The sequence below is a fragment of the Hipposideros armiger genome, unplaced genomic scaffold (assembly GCF_001890085.2).
Source record: "Hipposideros armiger isolate ML-2016 unplaced genomic scaffold, ASM189008v1 scaffold_109, whole genome shotgun sequence".
Lineage (NCBI taxonomy): Eukaryota > Metazoa > Chordata > Mammalia > Chiroptera > Hipposideridae > Hipposideros > Hipposideros armiger.
The window spans coordinates 594,157-615,790 of NW_017731459.1; the positions used below are offsets into that span (position 1 = coordinate 594,157).

At 49.4% G+C, this 21,634-nt stretch overlaps 1 protein-coding gene across 1 annotated transcript in view; it reads right to left on the reverse strand.

Annotated features, from left to right (window-relative positions):
- The window catches only part of ITGA9 (integrin subunit alpha 9), a 330,870-nt gene extending 313,069 nt beyond the window's left edge, over positions 1-17,801 (reverse strand). The window contains exon 1 of the mRNA XM_019647245.1: positions 17,322-17,801. Within this exon, the coding sequence (XP_019502790.1) occupies positions 17,322-17,506 (185 nt within the window). The 5' untranslated portion in view covers positions 17,507-17,801. The remainder of the gene's footprint in view (positions 1-17,321) is intronic.
- Positions 17,802-21,634: the final 3,833 nt, after the last annotated feature.

Here is a 21,634-nt window from a genome sequence, read left to right on the forward strand (position 1 = left end):
TGGATGTATGATATGGGCACTTTTCCGGATGCGCGTTAGACTTCAAAAAAAAATAATAATAACCGAGTAAATAAAAAAGAAAAAATTGGGAGATGCAGTTTCCCTTCTGTGTCCGCCTCATCCCCCCACCATACAAAACACATACATATGGGGGGACACAGGAAAGTAGCAGTGGTGCAGAATTATAAACACATCCTCTAGTCTATCCCAACACACACCAGAGACAGAAAAAGAAGCGTTCACATACAAACAGGGGCAACCATGAAGCTCTACAACCTTCGTCTTGAACTGAAAAGCTGCCTTGGGGATGAGCCACCCCCAGCAGGGCCCTTCCCGCTGGAGGAAAAGAGCAAGACATGCCAAGAAGATAGATAAGACACATTTGGGCCTGTGTAGGTGCAGAACACAGCGGGGACAGCAGAGAGTTCCCCTCCAGATGTTACAAAAACAACCCTGACCTGCAGTTTTATGCATTGTTTCCGGAAAGCACGCAACCGAAGAGCTATAGCAAAGAATACTAAATAGCACCAATCAGGCACGGTTGGTGCTGAGCTCTGAGCCATGTGGAAAAAAAGACTTGCACAAGGAGACTTTAAACAAAATATCCACACCGAAGTTCAAAGAGCAGAACATCCCGACCCACTGCTCAATGAGAACACAAGCTGCTCTATATTATCTCTAGAGCCTGGAAAGGGGATGCAATTCACCTCAAAAGGTATGTGGCACGTTATGAAATATTGGGTTGTCGGAAATGTCATTACGCATGTTTGCGACAGATGGCACTAGTTCATTTTTGGAAGTACTAGAGTCATTCACATCTATGTTATTGCTATGTCATTTGACAGCTGACAGTTCTAGCTTCATTCTAAAAAAATTGAGTGATTTGGTTGAGTTTTGGAGAGTTTACATCAAGTTGAAGGTGGAAGACCAAACTGCATTTTTGCCATATTTTACTGTTTTACTTCCATAAAGGGAAGAACGCGCATCAAGCTTGTGAAAAGTTGCATCAAGTTTATGGTGACAATGCTCTCTACAAGAACATCAGTACCAACGATGGTTCACGAAATTCCGTGCTGGTGATTTTTATCTCAACGACGCTCCTCGGTCAGGGAGGCCCACCGAGGTTGATGACGACAAAATAAAGGCATTGATCCAGTCAAACCCACGTTACATGACACAAGAGATTGCAGAAACATTGAACATCCATCATTCAAGCATTCACGGCCACCTGAAGAAGCTGGGATACGTAAGCAAGCTTGATATTTGGGTTCCGCATGAACTCAAAGAAGTTCATTTGACAGCGCATATAAACATCTGCAATATGCTCATTAAATGTGAGGAAAATGATCCTTTTTTGAAGCGACTGATAACTGGTGATGAGAAGTGGATTGTTGACAACAATGTGGTGCACAAACGGTCTTGGTCCCAACATGATGATTCACCTCAAACGACATCGAAAGCAGACATTCATCACAGGAAGGTTATGCTCTCAGTGTGGTGGGGTTTTAAAGGTGTCGTGTTTTTTCGAGCTCCTACCAAGGAACCAAACAATCAATTTGAATGTGTACTGTCACCAACTGGACAGTTTGAATGAACCCATCATCCAGAAACGTCCAGAGCTTGTTAATTATAAAGGAGTTGTGTTCCATCGTGACTACACGAGACCACACACAAGTTTGATCACCCATCAAAAATGATTGGAGCTTGGATGAGATGTGTTGCCACACCCACCATACTCGCCTGACCTTGCACCATCAGACTTCCACTTGTTTCGCTCTCTTCAAAACTCCTTGCGTGGTATAACATTCAATTCAGATGAGGCTGTAAATCAGCACCTTGTTCCGTTTTTCGCAAATAAAGACAGGTCCTTCTATGAATGAGGAATTATGAACCTCACTGAAAGATGGCAAAAGGTTATCGAACAAAATGGGCAATATATCATTGATTGATCTTTGTTCTTTATATAAATAAGTGACCTTTGAAAAACAGACAAAATACATCATGACTTTTCCAACAACCCAATAGAGCATCTCCACTTGCCTGGGAAAAGAAAGCATTATCCATTAGGTACCTGTGGAAAAGGTGTCTAGTAGAGGCTAGAATAACCCCAGCCAGGCTCCCTGGGGATATCGAAAGAGGACCCAGGCTCCCTTCACTTTGTCCTGAAAACCACCTTCATCTTGGGATCTTGGATACTCAACCTTCACCCCTTCTCTGGCCTCAGAGTGACACTGCTCCCCCACCAATGCTGGCTGAGCAAAAGGGTAGATAAATAATCAGACAACAGAAGTCTGAGGCCCTCACACAGGCCTTCAGCAAAGGCTGCCCGATATCACAAGGGACCCCCACACTAATCTGGCTCAGACACATGTTTTCAGGGTCATGGAAAGGCATGTGGGTCCCATGTTAATTGCCACTGCCCCTGAGCCCCATCCCTCAATACCCAGAAGGTAAAGGATCTCTGAGGACACAAGGAGCCAGGAAGACCCGCCCCTCACTGGAGCCGTTCCTTCAGGGTCAGTTGTGGAGAATCTGTATTTGATTCTGTGAGGTGTCAAGTCACACCCTGCAGGGGGTGTGAGAGGAGACAGGCCCCTAACAAGCCACCTCGAAGCCCCTGCTCTGGGCAGCTCACAGCCCCCTGGCCTCACCATGATGGGCCACAGCTGCAGAACTCCAAGCTGGAAGCCTCAGCCTTTGGAAATCATAGCCAGCACTTTCCCCAGCAGACCACACTGCCTCCAGCACCCACACGAGGCCAGCTCTTGGCTGCTCTAACTCAAATGCATGATGACACACAAAATGAAACTCCAGGAAGAACGCCACGTTAAGGGATCAATTTCCCCCCACTGGCTTCTGGGGCTGAGCAGTAGAGTCACCAGGGCAAGCCAAGAGCTGCTCTAATGCCAGTTGTGTTTTCACAGGTGAGAAGAATTAGCCGTTTGACATTTCTAAACAGCTGAAACATCTACCACCTCTCCACGTGTCTGCCTGTAGGAGCTGCATAACCTAAAACGCCTCTTCCACTGCAAAACCCCGGTGGGACAGGGCTGGGCCCAAAATTTCCCACCAACTCCAACTCCAAATTTAGCACAGTGAATCAATGTCACTTGCAATTCATTCTGTAAGAATGACAAAAAAGAAAACTAAACAAAGGGGAGAATTAATCACATACAATAGCAGGCTGTTGATCGCATCCACCAAATGGCAAAGGGAACCCTGCACCTTTCAGAAAGCACCACTGCTCCAAATTTACAGGCCCTGATTCACAGGTTATCCACACAGAAAGGAACCCTGGAGAACTCAACCCCTAGGCACTACTTCTCCCAGGCTAGCACTGTGACAGAGGGGCAAAGTTTATATAAAAAATCTAAAGTGGAGGAAAGACCTGCTAAATTACTTTTTCCTTCAAAGCCCAAGGTAGTCAATGGTTCTAATAACAATGGCTGATCAAACCCTGATAACACCCCGCTGGTTCAAACTCTTAATCAGCTGGTCAGATGAGACAGCTTTTCCCAAATCCTGTGTAATGGGAAATGAAGCGAGAGATAAGGGAGTGTGTGTGCATGCCGTTCACTGGGGTGGCTCGGTGGAGACGGGGCTTGTATCTCTGTGTTTACAGAACTTTGTGGCTTCCTCCGTTGCCTGGTGCTTCTCTTTACCTAGGCAGCTGGCCAGCAAGGCCGCTGCTGCGGGCCAGCCGATGAGCTTGTCTCTTCTGAAGTTCGTTCAGCTGGCTATTCGCCAGGCTGATCCCAAGAGATAGAATGCAATGGCTCAGTTCAGGACAAGCCACTGAAAAGGTGCCATCTGCTTTTTCTCATTATTCTCTGAGTTATAGAGACACCCCAGATATTTTCAACATCATCCAAAATCTTCCCTGGGACCCTGGACAAGACAATAAGATGTTTCTTTCCTCCGTACAGTTACCGTATTTTGTAGAAGGGCCTGAGTGTCGCGCCCCACCCCCACAACAGGCACCCATCAATAAATCATCAGGCTGATTCTGACTTTTGCTTGCTACTTCAGGTGTGGTCCTCAGCCCAGCCACACAGAGAACACCTGGGAGCTTGATGGACATGCAGCATCTCAGGCTGCACCCCCAGCCTGCTAAATCAGAACGTGCATTTTCACAAGCTCTCCAGGTGATTTCTAGTCTACGCTATGGAAGCGCCCGCGCTGATTACAAATAATCATGTTAACTTGGAGCCCGTATGAGCTGATAGCCCTGGAGACGCGAGGCTCTCCTATCTCATCCCCCGTGAAAGAAACACTCAAACCTCAAAGACATTTGAGAGTCCTCTCATTAACTCGGAGCTCTCGAGTTCTAATTACAAGGAAAACCAGCATGTATCGGGCACTTGGAGTGTGGAGGTGCAGAGCGAGGTGCAGGTGCTGGGCGAGGTGCAGGTGCTGGACTAGGCTCCTGGTGGATGGAATTGCATTGAATCTTCACAGCAACCCTCCAGGAGGCACCAATATTCCCATTTTACAGATGAAGAAGCAGATGGCCGGAGGTCATGGGACTTGGTGGAGCCCACAAAGTGTATGAGATGCCAGCTGTGGCACATACCTTGGCAGCTGAGTGCAGGGCCCACTCCCCTATTCTGTCCGCCCTACACCAGCCAGAAGGAAGAAAAGGGAACCAACAGGGTCCAAGTGCCCGCTCCAGTGACACAGGTGACCTGCCTGAAAAAGCCTGCGTGAGGCTCCATGGGTGGCTCCCAGGTTAGTTTTGATGTGGAAGCTTCCTCATGCTGAAGAACAGACTGGGGTTTGGAAGAGAAAGAAGGCTCTCTCCTCCCCACTAGGCTGAATTTCCATCACCTTCTGGCTTTTCTAAAACATTTACCTTGCTGGCGTGGTTTTGCCCAGGGGTTCGCCTCTCTTCATGAGTAGTTTCTGCACCTGTTTGGACATGTGAGGCCATCTGTTCATCTGCCGGCACAAGTTATGCTCATGCGTTGTCTGATTTCTTGCTCAAGGAAATCCTGTCTGGCAGCTCCTTGTATGCATTTTATTCAGAGATGGCGGGTTACACTACTGGTGTAGCGGCAGAGACGGATCTGAACCCAGGGCGTCGGTGTCCAGGGGCGTGCTCTTTCCAGTCCCCCAAACTCCCCTTTGTGGCGGTTGAGATGCCCTCCATTTTTCCAACACAGTCACTCCCTTGCTTGACCTGTATGTGTGGTCTAGCTGGCGACAAAGGCTCCAGCCCAGCCTCCCATCCAGTTCTGAGCGCATCCCTCACACCTTGAGGCACACTGCAGGTCAATTCCCTGGAGACTGGAGAGCAAGGGGCAGAGAAAGGCTGAGCCACAGCTGCCTCCCTGGGGAAGGCTCAGAACTGACAGCATCTCAAAGGCTCCCTCCTTCCCCACAAATGCCACAGCACTGATTCCACAGGGGAAACTGCAGCCAGACCCAGGACAGCAACTGGGGATTCCAAACCTTAAACCCATTACGTTTGCTTTCATGCATTTGATCCCAAAGCCAAAGCTTCCCCAGGGACCCACGTGTCAGTTACGGGAGTGGAATTCACTGTGTTCGCCGCATGGCGCAGAAACCCCAGGAATCACTCCACATCCCTCAATGGGCAAAAATAGCCAAGACTTGAGCACAGGGAAAGCCACCTCCGACCACAACAAACCACTCACTCCCAGAGGGAGGAGGCTCCCAGGGCCAGTGCTTGCCAAATGATGATGTGGAACCAGAAAGGCCTCAGAGGCACCTCTTTCTACATTTGGGGAAACTGGGGCTCCAGGTAGTTAAGCAGTGAATAGTAACTGCTTTTAAACATTTTAAACTATAATAGTAGTACCTCCTGAATTCTATACTTCAAGGGCAAGTTACTCAGGGAGGTGAAGCACAGGGGTAACACAGGGTTTAGATTCTGCCTCTACCAATGATAAGCTGTGTGACCTCAAACAAGTTTCTTAACCACTCTGAACCTCAGTTTTCTTCTTCTGTAAAATAGGAGTAAAAATGTATTAATAAGCATTCTTGTAAGGTTTAAATAAGATAATGTTTAGAAAGCACCTCGCATGTTGTTCAAAGTAGCTATTCAAAGAAATGTTAGAATGCTGGGAAGTAGGCTAAAAACCCTGCCACCAACTCATCCCCATTCCACGTCTTAGTGGCACCCCCCCAGGAGCTCACGGATCCTTAGAACCCCAGTCTCTTTTCTGGTGTGCCAGGCAGGGATTCATTCAGACCATCACAGACATCCAGGGATGGCTAGTGCACTTTCACCACTAGTAGCAGATAGCAAAAGGAGCCACAATTCTCCACCTTCCTGTACCCATGCCCTTTTCAATGCGACTTGGCAGCTTCTTCCATCAAAAGATGGAGTCTGTTTCCCCACCTCTTGAATGTGGGCTGGCCCTGTAACTTGCACTGGCCAACAGAATGTGATAGAAGGAGCATGGCTTGACTTCCCAGCCTAGGCTTCAAGAGACCAAGCATACTTCTGATTGCCCTCTTGGTGCCCTGCTCAGCTACCATGTATACAAACCCAGGCTGCCATCCCAGCTGAAACCATCCTAGACCAGCCAGCCAGCCAGCCAACCGGGAAGCAGACAGCAGGTGCATAAAAGAGTCCAGCTGAGAACACAAGTACCGCCCAGCTGAACCCAGCCTAAACTGCTAACCACAGCATCATGAGTTAATAAATGATGGTTGGTTTAAGCCACTGAGTTTAGGGTAGTTTGTTACACAGCAATACTGCGATAATAGAAAACAGATACATCATCAAGCTAGGGCATTCCACCCTTGAAGACAACGAGGCCATGGTACCAGTTGCTCCTGGGTCCAACCCAATAATCTACCTCTGTAGCTGAGAACCGTTGCTACTGCTCCTCTACCTACCCAATCGCCTTTCCTTCCCATAAAGGAATCTCATTGCCAGCCAGGACCACAAGGTCTCAGGGCCCTGATATGCTGAAGGAAGAGTCTGCCAGCTCCTCGCCAGCTGTGTGACCTTGGATAAGTCCCCAGGCTCTCCCTTACCTCTAAAACAAAGATAACCAGGGCCAGCCGAGTGGCTCAGTTCGTTAAGAGTTAGCTTAAGAGCGCGAGATCTGAGCAACAGGGGGGCCAGTTCAATTCCTACATAGGCCAGTGATGCTGCAACCAAGCTGAGCTGCAGCTGAGCTGCCAACAGGTGGCAGGATGGCTCAGCTGGTGAGAGCACGTGCTCCTAACAACAAGACCACCTGTTGGATGGTGGGCTACGCCCGCCCACTACTAAGACTGAACTTGGCACCTTGAGCTGAGCTGCCGCCCGGATAGCTCAGTGGATAGAGCGTGTGCTCTTAACAAGGCCGCTGGTTCAACTCCTGCATGGGATGGTGGCTACGCCCACCTGCAACTGAGATTGTAACACAGCACCTTGAGCTTAGAGGCCACGAGTTGCTGACAAGCAGCCAGATGGCGACAGGCGCCCTCCACAACTAAGATTGAAGAACAACAACTTGGCTGGTACCCCTCCCCAATTCCCCAACACTGTTCCTCTCCACCAATTCCCCAATTAAAAACAAACAAACAAACAAACAAAAAAACAAAGAAAAAAAAGATAACCAATGCAGGGCCCCCTCCCAGGGCAGTGATGAGGCACAAAAGGAAATGGCAAAGTGTTTGGGGGAGCCATGCACCCAGGATGGCCTGACTTTTGAGAATGGGGTAGGATCTTTCATCTGCCAAGGCCAGGAGCAGACAGAAATGCTCCCAAAAGAAGCATCAGGACACCTTTTCTTCCTCCCGAGGAACCTGATACCTTGCACAGGGGCTTGATGGGATGGGGGAGGGGAGGGCAGTATGGCTGACCCCAAGAACAGCCAGAGCAACATTAAGTCAGGCCCATCTGGGTTCAAATCACAACTCTGCAATCTATTTGCTGGGTAACCTTGGACCTGGGTTCTGTGCCTCTGTAGCAGCAGCCCCCACAGCATCAGGGTGACTGTGAGCATAGTTTTTCTGGCACATAGGAGGTTCTCATAAAAGGCAGGCAAAAAATTACTCTGGGAACCCCAGGTTGGAGTAAATAAATGGAGGGAAAGGGGTACAGTGCATCCCAGAAAATGCTGATTTAGAGAATGAAATAAGCGGAGTTCCATGCTCAAAATGGGAAAGAGCAGAGGCACGGGCAGGGTCCCACCTTGGAGAGGCATCAGCCCCCCCGGTCGCCCTGTCAGGGTGTGAAGGGGCCTCTGAGGCTGCTTCCCCGGCCAGGGGCTCGGGGCTCGGCAAATGTACCAAGAGGAGGCAGCTGAAGAAGGAAGTACGGCAAAAGGGCTAACGTTGTCCTTCCCCACCTGAGAGCATCAAGTAAACATTAAAATCCAGGAGACCTGAGTCAAAGCCTTGACATCTTCCTATTGGTTTCTTGTGATAATTTTCTTCTCCGAGAAAACCAGATCAATACTTTTATTTTCCCTAAAATTCTCACCATCACCCCACCTTGGAACTATAGACGTATCTCCTAGATTTATCTGGAGGCTGGGATGGGAGCCAGTGCTCCCCGTAACAGGGTGGCCTCTCATCTGCTCAGGAGAAGGAAGAGGCATGCAAAATTCGAGGATTGTGTGCCGGCTGAGTGGCTCAGTTGGTTAAGAGCTGGCTCAAGAGTGAGAGCTCTGAGCAACAGGGTCACTGGTTCGATTCCCACATGGACCAGTGAGCTGTGCCCGAGCTGAGCTGCCAACAGGTGGCAGGATGGCCCAGCTGGTGAGAGCACGTGCTCCTAACAACAAGGTTGCCTGTTCAAGATTGTGGGCTACACCCACCCGCAACTAAAGACTGAACTCGGCACTTTGAACTGAACTGCTGCCGGGATGGCTCAGTGGATAGAGTGAGTGCTCTTAACAACAAGGCTGCCAGTTCGACTTCCGCATGGCATGGTGGCTACGTCCACCCGCAACTAATTGAACCAGCACCTTGAGTTGAGCGGCGCAACTGGACTTGGAGCTGAGCTAGCTGTGCCCTCCACAACTAAGATTGAAGGACAACAACTTGGCTGTTCCCCTTCCCTAATTCCCCCAAAAAATTAAAAAAATAATTCTAGGATTGACAATCCCACTTGTCTCCAATTAAAGCAACCATCTGAGATCCTTTTCGGGAGGAGACAGGATATAAATGATACACAAAAATGCAAATGTATGTAAAATATGGCCAAAATTTTAGAGACCACACACACATAATGAAGAGTGTGTCTTATGTGAGACTATCTCATTCATTTCTATATTGAGTATCAACACTCAAATTTTGATAAACAAATGAATCAACAAATGTACTGAAAGCAAACTCATTTAGCATCAAAAGTCAGGATGAAGAAGGCCATTCGTTTCAAAAGTCAGATGAGAGTAACAATAGACATAACGACGAGTATTTATCAAGGGTTTACTATGTGCTGTTTTGCAGACATCTCATTTAATGCCTTGACATGATGAAGAAACTCGTATTACTCTTTGAAAGAGGAAGAAACTGGGCTCCAACAGCTGGAATAACCTGCCAAGGTCACACAGCCCCTAAATGGGGGCTAAGTCAGGTGGGAGCAGAGCTGCCATTGGAGCCCACCTTCTTGGCAGCCCCGCTTTTGTGCACTGAAACCACAGATTTGGTTGTTGCTGGGGACTAGGGACCACATGAAAGCAGAGCCAGGAAGAACCCCACCCCCCTGGGTCTGGAGCAGCCACTCTCGGGGACCCGTCCTGGTGGAGAACAGGTGCCCAGACCCTCTGCCATCCTGCCTTTTGGCACGTCCTGCAAAATACCAGCTTTGCTCCGGGGGTTGTGCACACTGCAGCATTTTAACACCAGAGAGTAGGGACGGGGTGGGGGAGGCCACTTGGGCTTAAACACACCATGGGATGAGCTGAGATGGAGGAAATAAGTTTCAGGCTGTTTTTTATGTTCAGATTCTGGGGAACACGAATCATCCTCGCTCGCATATTGTTGGCCACTGGTGCAGAAAGTCTGACTCTGTGTGGGCTTCTTTAATTATGTGACAAGTCCAGGGGTGAATCCTCAACACTGGTGCCATGGCTACCTTCCCCATCCACGCTCCAAACAGTTTCTTAAGCCTTGGGAACCCAAAGGGCTCAACGGAGCAGATGGAGGGATGGTAACAAAAGGTGCTCGGGGAGCTTAGGATGGATGGATGGAATACTCCAGAATGCTTCAACTTTCCTAGGACACTTCTGTCTTAACATCAGACAGACTTGGTGTGAGAGCAGACACCACAAATGGCCCTGGAAGAATCTCGTTTTCTCAGTGATCAAGCATCTCTGCAAAGCAACCCAGGACCCGCCCCCACAGGTTAGCCAGTGGGTCATGAATAAGCATCCCCAAAAGGTGTCACCGGGAAGCTACCACCACTGTAATTCCAAAATGTATACGGCAGAGCAGGCAGGACAGAACCTTACAAATCAGAGGCTTGGGCGCCTTGAAGCCCCAAAGTCAGACTCTTGACTTCTTGAGAAGCAACGTCACAAGCCCCAGCTCTGCCCCTCTCTCGCCATGTTACCCGGGCTCTGCCTCAGTTTTCCCCTTTGTGAATGGGGCCAAAATGATAGCCAGCTGATATGCTGGCTAATACACATAAAGCACATAGAACGGTACTGGATGCGTGTGAAGTACACAGTGAGGGCATTGCTGTGCTACTGTTGCTACTGCTACAAATTTAAACTCACAAGCCCTTTTTGTTCTCCCCCAAAAACCAGAAATTGGGGACCAAGTGAACCTGCGGTTTCAAAGATTCTAGATTTTTCCCAATCTCAGATGCACTTTCACTTCCTCTGGCAAAAAGGAATGTCATAATAAAACATTGTATTCTGCTTTATTTGGTAGTCACCAAATCCACTGGGCTTAAGAATTTGTGGTTCACAAGGTACCCGGGTTGAGGTCTAATTGACAGCTCATCCAACTGCTCCACAGCTCAAGGTTAAGGTGGAGTTCTCCTCCTCCATCCCTCACCTGGGACTTTCCTGAGGTCAGTTGGCAGTGAGAATGTGCTGGCGTCTCCTCCAGGGCCAATTCTAACGGCTCAGAACCCTAATACTCCCCGTGCTGATACAGTGGGATGAGCAAAGGTACAGACGATCCCCAGCCACACATGATGGCTGAGGAACACGTCTCCTACCTTCCTCACACAGCCATTCCCACGTGATGGGCTGCAGGGCAGCCACGGAGGTACGTCCCCTCATGCAGCTCAGCAGCAAGGGGACTGATCAGCTGACAGCCCCCAGCTGCAGCCCCTTCAGGACTGTCACAGCAATAAAGCTGAGGCCAGTTCCTCCCAGGCAGCTGCAGGCAATGATTGATGATGGTAGTGGTGGCAGGGTGTCCCCGTTGAGTTGGCTGAGACTTGAAGCAGATCTGCATCACAGTCTGAGGCTCTCCCTGCCCAGTCCTATTTCCTCGCCCTTGTTCCTTCACAGGCCTTACCCACCCCGGGCCGCTCACCAATAATGCTCCTGCACTTTTATCTCCGTCTTAGCATCTGCTTCCCAGAGGACACAAAGTGACTCAAGTCCGCAGTCAATGTGCATTGATCACTGAGGCTGGGTTGACCTTGGACAACGGATGTAACTCTGCAAGCCTCAGCTCTCCGACTGGCATACTGGAAACCACTCACCAGATTGTCACAAAGACTCGACTAAAGACTGTTATGCCTGTGAAAGTACTTGACCTCTTGTAGATGTCCAAATACTATGATAGAATCATTCATTTTGATTTCTTACATGCCACTCTCTTGAAAACAAATGATTTTTGAGAACACCACGGCTGCTTTTAATAAATGTGATAACAATTTCCCCGGACAAATCACAATAGGAGTTATCAGAAGGAGACAAGTTTCCAGCAGCAAGTCACAGGGGAATCAGAGCTGGCTGAAGGCCGGCCCTTCACACCCTCACACTCAGGGCTGTTAGTGACTGGCTGAAAAGAGTCTGTCGTCTTGCCCTGGAAGGGTCTCCCTTGGGCAACACAGCTGCCTCTGCCCCAGAGTTCAGCACTAGCTCAGGAAACAGCACCCTTGCCAGTCTATTCAGCTAATATTCAGGGACACTCCCCGGAAACACCACGAGATGCTTTCTGGGTCCACTTAGAACTTGGGTTCCATATACATGCTGTTCCTTCCTGAGAGCTTGAGAAAGCAGCCTCTGTGGTGCCAGTAAGAACCAGGAACAAAAGATGAAAATGCTACTTCCAGAAAATCAACATGGGGAAGTGGGGCTTACACCCCCGCCTGAGAGACGGCATGGGACCGAAGAACTCAGCAAAGACATCCACCACAGAGGTTATGAGAAGGCAGCTGCCATGCCGTTTTTAGGTTTCTACTCACATAGACGGGGGAGGACAGCAAGGCCCAGGATCTCAGGGTCCCTTCTACAGGTTTTACCCTCACAGGGCTCTCTCCTCTGCCCCGGGAACCACCTGTGCCTGCCCGAGAACCAGCCTCTCCCCCATCAGAGCCCATATCTTATACGTTGCCTGAGATGCAAGACCAGAACCCCACAATCCTCTCACCCATCAGACCTGTGAGGGGATTTTTCATTCTTGAATTCCCTACCCCTTAGAACAGAGCAGGCACTCCAATATTTGATGAATGAAAAAAATTAAATTCAACCTCTCTGGCTCTGCCCACTCTTCATTTTTAGAATTAAGCACCTCCGTTTCAGTGTTAAGAGTCAACTATGCCAAGGGTTGACTTTTATTTTCTTTATACGCATTCCCTTTTGATCTTTGCCTATCCCTCTAAGACTTAACTCATTGCTCTAAAGGAGTACTGTCCAATTCTGCGATGATGAAAATGTTCTCGTTGTGTGCTATCCAAAACAGTAGTTACCAGCCACATGTGGCCATTGAGCACTTGACGTGTGGCTTGTACGGCTGAGGAACTGAACTCTTAATTTTACTTGGTGGTAACTAATTTTACTTCTAATAGCCATTGGCTAGTGGCAACGGTACTGGCAGAGCAGCAGGCCTGCCTACCTTGTTCTTTTCATTCTCAACCTCAGTGCCAAGTGAAGATGTTATGTTCTCCTTGGTTCTGAGTTGCCTGCTATTCCCCACTGAATGATGCTCTGACAACCTTCACAAAGCAAAAAGGCGGCTCGTCTTCCATTTCCAAGCACTTGCTCTGTGCCTGAGCGTAATCGTCTTGATGTGGCCCAGGGGATGGGGCAGGAAGCACATTGCCAGAAAGGAAGCCAGGACACCCAGCCACCTGGGACTCCAGGGCATCTGGGGCAGAGAAGACGGGAGGGGTGTGAAAGAAGCCCACTCTGGGGGCTGGACGCCAGCCGGGCTGCGTTTATTTATATCACAGGGTGTTACAGTTGTCTGCCCTGCAGCTGAGGACCCGGTCCACGTCCAAGGGAAGGGGACAGAAATCGGCTTTGTCCATGTTCCCTGGCACCTACTGCTGTTGTTCAAATGGTGCAAGAAGACCCAGAGATGGGGGAGGACTAGGAGAGGAAGCTGTCCCTGGGCAGGCAGACACCCTTTGGGTGTCATTGCAAAAGAGGATACTGAGTCACTTGCATATATACATCCACATTGATACTTATAACAACTGTAACACTGCCCATGGTCCAACTGGCCATGGGGACAACTCCCACTGCATGGCAACAGAGGGACCATTCAAGCCAAACACTTGGAAAGAGATGGGGTCTCAGGCTCTGTTTGCAGTAAACTATGACTGCGGAAGCTGGACTCAGTCCCCAGGGCTCGGGAAAGCAAGGTCACTCCCACCCTTTATACAGAGAGCTAGGACCTTCTGATCAGTGACCATTTTGGTTTAAAAAAGAACTGACAGGGATGCTCAATTATAGGATTCAAGTAGTGGTGCTGGTTCTACTGACAGGGCACGTGCTTTGTGATGGGCGCCTGAGGTCCCCCGACACCAAGAGCCCTCAGCTCTGCACCTAAAGAGCCCACACGGAACTTGGTGGCTGACCTCTATCCCTGCCCCTCCAGCACGTTCTTCTCCCTCGCTTACCCTACGTACAACAAATCCTTTCACCTGTAGAAAGGTGTTTAATTAGCATGAAGCATATTAAACCACTAATATCGAATTAAGAAGCTAAGGAACAATTTCAAGAAGAAACTGCAAGTTAACATTTGCTTTCTTTTCCTTTCAAAGTTTCAATATATTACTTTTCCCTGTCATGCCTATCACTTAACCCCCTCACTCATTTTGACTGTGATCTTTTTAAGTCGCCCTCATGCAGGTTGCTATGCTTGTCCATTGCACTGGAGCAGCCCTTTGGCAAATTATTCCACCACTCCAGTGGCCACGTTAATGCGTTTCACTCAAGTACACACTTTAGCTTCCCTAGCACTTTGGAAATGCATAGAAAATGCCTTCAAATTTCCTTCCTCGCTGACCTAGCAATTCTAAGCCCAGGAATTTATTTGGAGGAAGTAATTAAGGATGTCCTCAAAGCTTTAGTTACAGGGATGTTTACCCCTGGTGTTGTTTGTTTATCATCGTGAATAATTGGAAATGACCTACCTGTCCCTCAAGCAGGGCTAAAAGACCCAGGGCCAGGGACTGGCTGGTAGGAAGAAACCAATAATCAGTCACTAAGTCAATCAACCAACCGCAGAGCTGAAGTTTAAAGTAGAGACCTTGGGTCGATACAAATTCCTCAGGGCCTGAATTTTATAGGTTTAGGGTGGCTGCCTTTAAGAAAATTAATACTGAATTATAAGTATACAGAGTATAAAATGCGGCTCAGGGCCTTAGGAGGGGCCTGGATAAGTGAGGGCCTTTGGTGGGAGTTTCACTAACCCCATGGTAAGTCCAGCCTCAAGAGAAAAGAAAAAGAAAATGAAAGGAGGAGATGCTGGAAGTTTCTTGCTTCAAAGGCCACAGCTTACCATGACTGGGCTGCATAATCAGCAGAGAATAGCATTCAAGGTCTAAGACAAAGAATACTGAGGGGAAGGGAGAGGAGGGAAAAAGAAAGAATGGGGAGGCAAGTGCTTGGAAAAAGCAGCAGGAAGACAGAAATCAAGGAGATAAGCCAAACTAAGATCAAATTAAGGCAATGTCTGGGGGGGGGGGCGTTGCGGGATTGCTTAGAAAAGATTTCAGTTGAGGTTGGTTGGTACCTGAAAAACTATAGGGACAAGCATTCCAATAGAAAGGGCCGTGTGCTCAGTATCGGAAGCAGAGAGGGCATCTTTGAGACCAGCAGCCTGGCTGAAGATGGATTCCCACAGCTCCACTGACACCAAGGCCAGGCACCAGTATATTACTGCCCAGTTCCATGTCCTCTCTGCCATGCACCCGGGTGCAGAGCTGAGAGCCAGACCATCTTTTCTTGAACTTGTCAAACGTAGTCCCATTACTCAGCTTTTCCTCATCCCCTTTTGAAAACAAAGCAGGCTCAACGCTTTCCCCATGACAGATCTGATCGCAGCTTCTCCCAATTGTTCCCCAGCTAGGGCAGCTTTGACCTGCGGTCCATCCACATCCAGGTGAGTGAGTCCTGGCACCTCCTTGGAGCCGAGCAGCTGGAGAGAGAGCTTCAAAAGCTCAGCGCACAGGAGCCTGTGCAGCTGCAGACCCCACACAATCCCCAGAGCCGGTGCCTGCCTCTTCTCAGGAGCCCCCCCACCCCCCTGCACAGAGAAGCCCTTCTATTTTTGACAGCTCTCCCCATCTGCTTTGTGCCAAGGTCACACAGTCCAGGAGCCCAGAGTGGGATTCTGGGATGTGTTCTCCACTGCCTCTGCCCAGGCTGCATTCTCAACCACATCCAAAGCCCCCAGTGGACTCAGCGCAGGGGAGGACGCGGAATAGGCATTCAGCCTGCTTTGCTTTAAAAGGGGTAGTTGGCAAGTGCAGGGAAAGACAGTCTGACCTTAAATTCTACAGGGGGTAGATGGTGGAAAGGGAGACGTGAAATCAGACAGAAGTACACAAGGACTTTGAAAACTGGTTCTTTTGGAGGCAGCTCTTTAAACATCATGATTGTTAACGGGCTGGCTGGTCACTGAGTTCCCACTTTTCTAGGAATTCGTGAGGACTTGATCTACAAGCCCACCCTTTTCTGTCAGCCTCTGTCCAACTCAGAGCAGTGACTCTCCCACAGAACTACATGCCGAGAGCACAGGCATCACTGATCTTGCCCTTCCAGCCGGCAACCCCTAAGGATGTTCACACTGGTGACCACACAATAAATGTCACCTGGATCTCCCGTGGGGCATGATCTTGAATAGGAAGAACTATTTATGGACCTAACTCTCTTGGATGAAGAAGTGACCCTTGTGTGGCTGTTTCATCCCCCTCTTGACCAGGGAAAAGGGTCAGGAGGGACCAACCTCTCCTCAGTACTTCTCCTCTGGGGCTAAGCACTCAGGCTCCGCGCCCCTTAGCTGATGGTGCTTAACCAGGGAGAGCGCTTCAGGGGGACACTTAACCTGGAGGCTCTTCCAGGGACACTCAAGGGGCAACTGGGCTCCTTGACTTCCACAGAACTACATCCCTAAGATTGTTGGTGTTTGTCTCCAGGTCAGATGACCCATGTGAAATGAGGCCCAGGCTGTCCCAGAAGTCACCCACCAACCCCGCTAGCCTTGTGACTTGGGGTTCTGGACCATCCTTCACTGCTGCATCCCAGACCCTCTCAGCTGGCTTCCACAGAGGTCCTTGTAAGGGAGGCGGGGGCCTCTGGGCTCATATGTGCCCCTTGGGATTCCCAGACACTCGGCTTCTGGGGACCCCATTCCCTCCCCCAGCCTCCCCCCCAGGGGGAACCCCATCCTGACCGCCACCACCAATCGTACACACAGCCTATTTATTCTATTCCCCTCACATCCCAGGGTTACTGTACTTTCTGGGCGCAGCGGCGCGGGCAAGACTTTCAGCCCGGGAGAGGCGGGTGGGATGTCACCAAGAGTTCCTGAAACTGCGGATTCTGCATCTCAAGTTCCCCTTCTCCCCGGGCCCTGCGGCGCTCGGGATGCTAGCCGGGCCGGCGGCGGCACCTCGGGGCCGGAGGAGCCAAGTTACTTGGCGACCCAGCGAGTGAAGCCGACTCTGGCTGGGAGGCTGAGGACGGTTCTCCCCGCACACTGCGGGCTGGGACCCCGGGGAAGCGCCCGGCCCGGCCCCCTCCAGCTCGGGGCGCCACCCGGGAAGTCCTCCCTGCTCCCCGCCTTTCCTCCTCCGCCTGGCTGAGCGCAGCCGAGACCTTTAAATCGCCCCCTCGGGCTGGCGGCGTGGAAGAGGCCGGAAAGGCGGCGGCGGCCGGGGGTCTGGGGCAGGGGCGGCGGCCAGGAGCGGGGCAGGGGGCCGCGAGGACACTCACCAGCGCGTGTTGTCGTGGAAATGCTCCAGCACCGCGTAGCCGAAGAAGGACCCGGCGGGACCCTGGAAGCGCACGGGGCGCTGCGAGTCCAGGTTGTAGGCGCCCGCGGGAGTCCCCGCGGCCACCAGAGCCAGGAGCAACGCGCGGAGCCCCCCGGCGCCCCTCCGCGCCGCCGTGCCGCCCATCCCCAGCCGGCCACCGCCCTCTCCGTGCCCCGCGAGCAGGGCGCCGAGCCCGCAGGCGGCGGGGCCGCGGGGTCCACCGACGGCCGGCAAGCTCCCGGCAGCGGGAGCCGTGCGCTCGGATGCGGGCGGGATGCCGGGCCGGGGGCCGCAGGCCGAGCGGGCGCGGGAGGCGAGCAGCAGGGGCGCCCGGAGCGGGCGGCGTCCTCAGGCCGGCGGCGAAGTCTGCGCGCTCGCAGCGAGCGGGTCCCGGGCCGGGCGGCTCTGGACTGCGGAGAGGCGCGCCCGCGGGGCGGGTAGCCGAGGCGGCGGGACGGCGCGGCAGCGCCCCCTGCGGGCCGCGAGCCCCCCACGCACCTCCCCGGCGCGGAGGCAACCGGGAGACCGGCCAGGCGCCTCTGGCTGCCGGACCTCCCCACCCCGCCCTGGGCGCCCGCGACCCTAGCCCTCCCTGCAGCTGCGTGCTCCCCCCCCGCCCTGCTGGGTCTCTGTTGGTGCCTCCTGTGCCCTCTCAGCCTCACGCGAACATCAACGACCGAAGGAAGCCGGGGGCAGAATCGAGTATACACTCTAGCTCTGCCCGTCTGCTGCCCCCTCACCTAGCTGTGAGATAACCCGTAAGAGGCAAGTGCTCGATAAAGGGCAGCTGTTGTTGATAACAACAGTAGCCAAGTGGAAGCGAGCAGAGGACCCCTCCATTTTATGCTCACCTGGTCCGCTAGACCACTGATAGCTCAGTGCGGTGCGTGCACCAACAGCATCAACATCACCTGGGAACTTGCTAGAAGTCAGAATTCACCTGGGAACTGGCTGAATCAGAAGAAGGAGGGGGGAGGGGGGGGAGAGGGAGAGAGGGAGAGAGGGAGAGAGGGAGAGAGAGAGATTTCAGCAAGTTCTTAAAAGGTAAGGTAGTTTTAAAAAAGAACCACTGATCTAAAACACTGATTTCAATCTCCGTAAACTAAACCCTAGAAGTGATAATAGCAGGTGAAAACTGTAGTTGGTCTTCTATTTAACAAAACAGTAGTTCCCCAACCTGGCTGTACATCAGACCCTCAAACCATCATTTTAAAATGTAGATTTACAAACACCACTCTGAGTCAGAATCTCGAAGGGTGAGGCCCAGGAATCTGCATTTCAGACACGTCTCAGGAGATATTAAGTAGCCAGGTTTGGGAAGCACTGTCTTCCAGGAGATTCAGAGTCCTGTGTTGTGTTCTTGAACGTGGGGTACCATGATGTGCTGGGGAAAACATAGGATTTGGCCTCAGATGAAGAGGATTTCATTCCCAGGTCTGACTAGCTGTGCAATCTTGGGAAGTAAATGAAAAGGGGCTACTAAGAAACTAATAAACTCACTGATGGGCTTCTTGAGACACTATTTTCTAACTTTAAAACTCTAAACATTTGTTAGTTATTTGTATAATCTGACATCAAGCAAGAGCTCAATTTCCCTGTTGTCAGAATAAGCTTTTCTACCAAGACTTGATCTGAAGTATGTGTCTCCAGGATGACTGCCTGGGGGACATAAAATTTCAAATCTGGCCATACAGAATGCAGATTTGCTTCGTGGGGGTGTGCCTTTTGAAAAACTGCTCCTCTTGTCCAACTTTCTAACTGAAATGACAAGCAACTGCTCTTTTTCCCTCCCCTTAGTCTCTCATTTGAAGAACTAATGGAAAGGTTTTCTAATAATGCTGGTGGTTGCAGACTGAATAACGTGCATTATTAGCTCACCTATCATTTGCCTTTCCTAGAACCTGCCATCAGTTTCCCTAAGGCAAACCACTTCCTTCCAGGGGTGAAGAAGATAGTTGAGAGCATTCTTACCATAACGATGTGAAAGAAGTAATGGTTTTGTCCTGGCTCCTGCACAGAGGAATACTGAAATGATTAAATGTCCCAGCGAAAACAGTGTTGATTTTTCATAAGCCTTGAAAGAGTCTTTAAGATTAAGTGGTCTATTTTTTCCTACTGCTTTTCTCTACCAACTATTTTTTTCTTATAAATTGTAAATTTTTTCTCTGCCTCTCATTATTTCCTAATTGCTTAAATACTAGGTTGAGAGCTCGGTACATGTCTATCTAAGGCTCTTAATCCAAGCTTTGACTCAGTCATCTTTAAGTTTAGAGTATAATTTTTCACGACAAAAACTCTAAATTATAACAGAAAGTTCTTCTAGTTGAGAAGGTAGTAAAGTGAGGATTTTCAGGTCTTGAGCCATGTTTTTGCCTGAGATATTTTTTCTTTGAGTGTCCTCACCCTGTTCTCCAACAGAAAATGCTGATTCCTCCTTGATGGAGCTCCCCAGACATGACACTCCCAACATCTCCCTCGGCTCCCCGTCCTGAGTGCTCCCCTATCTGGACTCTGCCTGAATGTATCTCAGCAGGGAACTAAGTGGAGGTCTTGACCTTAGCAGTGACTATGGGAGCCTGGTCTGCCTGGAGCTGTTGGAAGGACAGACAGCGAGCAGGAGCACGTGTTGCTATAAGCTGACCACAGCAAAGCAGGCACATTCGCTATGTGTCTAACACTGCACTGAGCGTTTTACAGATCCTTATATCTCATCTTCACCACCGGTGATCCAATTAGAAAGCTCCAGGCTGAGACCTGATCTCAGCTCTAGTGAGGACCACCCACATTACAGGTCCACAATCCTTGTCCAAACTCTTGGGGCCAGATATATTACTAAATTCAAATGTTTTCAGAATTGACAAGATAATATAGTATAATCACCATACATTATACACCCAGCACATACGACAAACGTAGAACTAGGCAGCAAAATGTATGAATATTCACACTTGTGATCAGCAGAAAATGCCACCCCCCCCCAAAGATGTCCATGTCCAAGTCCCTAGAACCTGTTTTTTGCTTACATGGTTAAAGGGACTTTGCAGATGTAATTAAGTCCAGGATCTTGACATGAAGAGATTATCGTGAAATATCCAGATGAACCCAATGTAATCATTATAAGAGAAAGGAGAAAGAGAGCCCAAGAAGAAGATGTGACAACAGAAGCAATGGGCACCAACCAAGGAAAGCAAGCCACCTCTGAAAGCCGGAACAGACAGCAAAGAAACAAATTCACCCGAAAGAACTCAGAATTTCAAGAAGGAACTCAGCCTTGTTACACGTCCGACTGCCAAAATTGTTAAGATAATAAATTTGGGTTGTGTTAAGCCACTAGGTGTGTGGTAATTTGTTATAGCAGCAACCAGAAACTAATACACACTATAGTGTTATTATATCAGTTTGGGTAAGGTGTGCCACCAAAGTTATTTTTAAGAAATTTTCAGTTTTTCAGAACTTTTTCTACTTTAGAATGGTGAATCTCCCCTCCCACTCCCATCCTCAGTTTATACATGGAAAACATAAGGCACAGAGAGATTAGGCAAAAGGTAGGTATTAATAGTAACAACCTCATAAGTTTTCTAGAATGATTAAATAATATAGAATAGTATGTGGCACATAGGAAATACTCTGTAAATATTAACTATGTCTCATTCATTCTTTAGGCTACATTCCAAGTGATTTCATTTTTATTTTCCAGTTCACTAATTCTCTCTTCAGTGGTGTATAATCTGTTGTTTTACCAGTCCTTTGAATTTGTGATTTTCATTATTACATTTTTTAATCTAAAAAATTCTATGTGGCCCTTCTTTTAAAAATTGCCTTGTCAATTTCAATGATGTCTTGCTCCTTAATCATGTTTCCATCATCTTCCTTAATTTCTTTAAATAAATGGAACTTGTTTACTTTTATATTCTGTTTCTGGTAAGCCTAATGTCTACAGTCTGTACATTTGCTCCTGCAGTTTGCGGTCTCTGCTTATTCTCTCTCAGGGTGGCTGGTTTCCTGTGTGTTATGTAATCTTTGGCTGTGAGTTCATGTTCCTTGGAAATTTATCTTTGTTTAGAATATGTTCCTCCACAAATGATTTGTGTTTACTAGTGCCAATTGCCTGGAGCGCTGCTGTTTCACCACAACTTTAACCTAAATTTCTGGCTTGAAATTTTTTCTGCTACTCATCTAGCATAGCCCAAACTTCTGGTTCAATATTCGCAGGGGACGCTTTTTCCTTTTAGCTTTGTCATTCCACCAAGAGTCAAGGAAGCCAAGACAAGA